This window comes from Papaver somniferum, chromosome 11 (assembly GCF_003573695.1).
Source record: "Papaver somniferum cultivar HN1 chromosome 11, ASM357369v1, whole genome shotgun sequence".
Lineage (NCBI taxonomy): Eukaryota > Viridiplantae > Streptophyta > Magnoliopsida > Ranunculales > Papaveraceae > Papaver > Papaver somniferum.
The window spans coordinates 97,314,782-97,318,089 of record NC_039368.1 but is presented as its reverse complement, the minus strand read 5'-3'; the positions used below and the strand labels follow the sequence as shown (position 1 = coordinate 97,318,089).

Sequence of the window (3,308 nt, the reverse complement as noted above, 5' to 3'; positions counted from 1 at the left end):
TTTTTAGCTATTGCAATCTCATATAGTAGCACTTATATGGGAGTACATAGTATTCTCTTACTTTGCGGACCTGAAATAATGGGATTCTGTGGCCATTGGCCACTTCAAATACTGCACAGAGTGTGACGTCAAACAAACACACGTAGAAAAGATTACGTTCAATGTTTGCCGACCATTTCATGGCCAAAACAACCAAAACTCACTCATAATAAACCTGTTCCCGTTGCGGTTGCTTAAGTTCAATTACTTCGATTTTCCACATCCGGTGTTCACAACTACTCTAGTCCTTCCTCTTCTTAATTTGTTGAGATATCATCATGACTCATATCAGACAACTACTTTTAAGTGCATTAAAGGTTGCAAGTACATATTTGCAAATTCATATGACAATCCCAAATATAGTTTTCTCAAGACATCTGAAGTGTAAACACTCTGGGGTTTAACGGGTTTGGTCCTGCTTGGATACCAGGAACCGAAACCAGAAACGGTTATTTGAATTGGATATGTTTTTTTTACAGGTCTGCGTCTACAACTACTGGAACCAATGACACCCTCTGGTTTTTAGAAGACATTTAGATTCAAATAATGTTCTAATTGATGATTAATTTTATTTTATAAAAAAATACGAAATGAATACTGAAGTTGCTTAGGCGATATTAACCCAAACCAAAGCCAGAACTTGGCCAACGATTCTGGGTAATCGGGTATCAATTGGACCATTGACACCTCTACAGTAAGGAAACGGCACCCACATCAGGCAACAAAAATCATACTAGTTCCAGCCAGGTCTGCAATGAAATGGACAGCTTTAGCCTTTATAGGAAGATAAAGAAAAATCTCCGGGCAATAAATCTTTCTTGGCCCTCTCTTCTTCATTGATTGGGAAAGCTATAGAGGAAAAGCGTGGCCCCGGAGGCCCATCTCTTGTTCAATGTAAGCTATAGGGTCCAGAGAGCCTCCAGACATAGGTTTTCTCTCTATATGAGATTCAAATCTTCAAATACTCTCTGTTATTATTAGAAAAAGTAGGCGAATTAAGGTTTGCCTTTTTATCTCAATCTCTAACCAAATTAAATGCCATCAATCTATTTGGGTACAGGGGTAGAAGTATTGGTGTACCTTTTCGAGTGCTTAAAGGGCAGTGCGCGACACTTGGATTGGGTTTTTGCGTCCTACCGGAAGAGGGACACACCATCTAAACCCGTTTGTTATCTTATACAAGCGTGGTAAGTAGATGATTTGGCTATTAAACCCAGAGCCGATCCTGAGTCTAAGAGCAACCACGGTCATGAAAGGGATTAAATACTAAAAGCCATACTAAAAGCTAAAAAAATTTGGGTATAGTGGAGGTGAAATGCAGTGGTGAAAGACTAAAATTTAATCAGGCGGACGATATAATAGCGCCCCAAGTTAAACGTAAGTATAACGAACGTATGACAGTGAGGCGTGGGTATTGTGAACGTACGTATGAGACGCTGGTATTGTGCACGCTTGGATAGGGGCGTAAGTATTAGAAACGCATGGAGTGAGACGGGGATAAAAGATGCGTTTCATGGGACGTTGTACACGACAAACACACAGGTCCCCATTTTGGGCGGATATATTAACCACGCCTGGTGTGAGGCGCAGGTATTATATGAGTTTGGCTGGGCGGAGCTAATAACTGCGCCCCATTCAAACGTTGGTTTTATTTCCGCCTGGATACAAACGTTCATTATACTTGCGTCTAATCTCAAACGCTATTAATACATGCGCCCCACTATATGTTGATTTGGTCTGGTTATTGACTACATTTAATCTCAAACCCTAAATTTCCATACCATATATAGCTTTAGTCCCTTCCACTGTGGCTGGTTTTTTGACCAAATTTGGATATAGTCCCCGAATTTGATCATGACTGTGGATGCTCTAAGAGGGACCTGTGCCGGAAAAAAAATTGGGCTTTTATAAGGTCTAGTGTTTTTTCTCCGATAATGTCATAATGTCAATTATCTATGTTTATTTGTAAATATTTTTCTATAATACTTATTTGTAAAGTAAAAATCCGTGGTACACTAAAAAAACTGACTATTACCGGAGGTGGTAACACATACTTCAGAAAATAAAAAAAAGCATAAAATATAAATTTTTGGTTTGATGGAATTCTACAATGTGTGTATTATTGAGTGTGTTCAAGGGTACAAGAGAAGGACTAGGGTTCAACTATTTATAGCATATAGTGAACCACGAGGACATAAAAGAAACATAAGGAAACTAACACTAAGTTTACACTTATATCATCTAACACTCCGTCTCAAGCTAATGTCTCAAGAAAGTGCATTAGCTTGAAAATACAAGAATGAAATATTATAACCCCAAGTCAGGTTTATTAGTTTGACTAACAATTAAGCACTTGACACAGTTAACTCTCCAATGGAACAAGCAGAAATGTTGTGCAGTTTCAATCATCCGCTTATGTTGTGGTGCAGCAATAGCAAGGACAACATCAGCAGGTTTCTTCTTCAAACCAGCTTCCTTTGAAACAGCAGTTGCAACCTTCTTCTTTGTTGGAGCAGCAGTAGATACAGGTTTCTTTCCAGCCTTGGCTTTTGTAACAACAGCAGCATCAACTTTAGGTTTAGTTTCTGGTTTCTTCTTCTCAACAACAAATTTAGGGGCAGCTTTAACTTCTTACTTTGCTGCATCAGAAATCTTGAAAGAAGCTTTAACCTTGAACAATTTCTCATTAGCAGTACAGTTTTTCAATTGAACAGCCAAAAGTTTATTATAGTTTTCAGGCAAATTTTTACTGTGTTTATTTTCCATGTACTTAGCAATTGGAGTTGACCTAGATCTATCTTTCAAAGCAAGTATAGCTTCCTTGATCATCTGCTTAGGTTTAACTCCTGCCGAAGTTTTCTTCTTCTGGTTGTATATTGTTGTTGTTCAAGCATTCTCTCTTGAAACTCTTCAATGAATGTTGTGTTACTTAGATTCATTTACATATCCATATACTCCCCCTCAAATTGATGCCCACCGCCCATACAAAGGAATCAATTTGCAGATGGAAAATAAAACAACAAAAAATCTTCAATCTTCAGATTTCCTTCAACTGTTGTATGATAAAATTGGTGTTTATCTTCAATTCCATAGTATGAGATAGTCAAAATACCTCTTCAAAGTTTTAGTATGAGAAATTCGAAATGCCTCTTCAAAGTTTTAGTTCTGTGTTGGTTAACAGACACAAGGGTTTTGATGTTCTGTATTGGTTAACAGACACAAATGGTAATGATAAAGTTTTAGTTTTGATCTGTGTTGGTTAACAGACA

At 37.7% G+C, this 3,308-nt stretch overlaps 1 protein-coding gene across 1 annotated transcript; it reads right to left on the bottom strand.

Moving 5' to 3' along the window:
* Positions 1-2,346: 2,346 nt before the first annotated feature.
* On the bottom strand, positions 2,347-2,868 carry LOC113324811 (histone H1-like). The gene is made up of 2 exons (XM_026573102.1): positions 2,710-2,868; positions 2,347-2,634 (listed from the first exon to the last, which is right to left on the bottom strand). Exons 1-2 carry the CDS (start codon positions 2,866-2,868, stop codon positions 2,347-2,349), a joined length of 447 nt encoding a protein of 148 aa, XP_026428887.1.
* Positions 2,869-3,308: the final 440 nt, after the last annotated feature.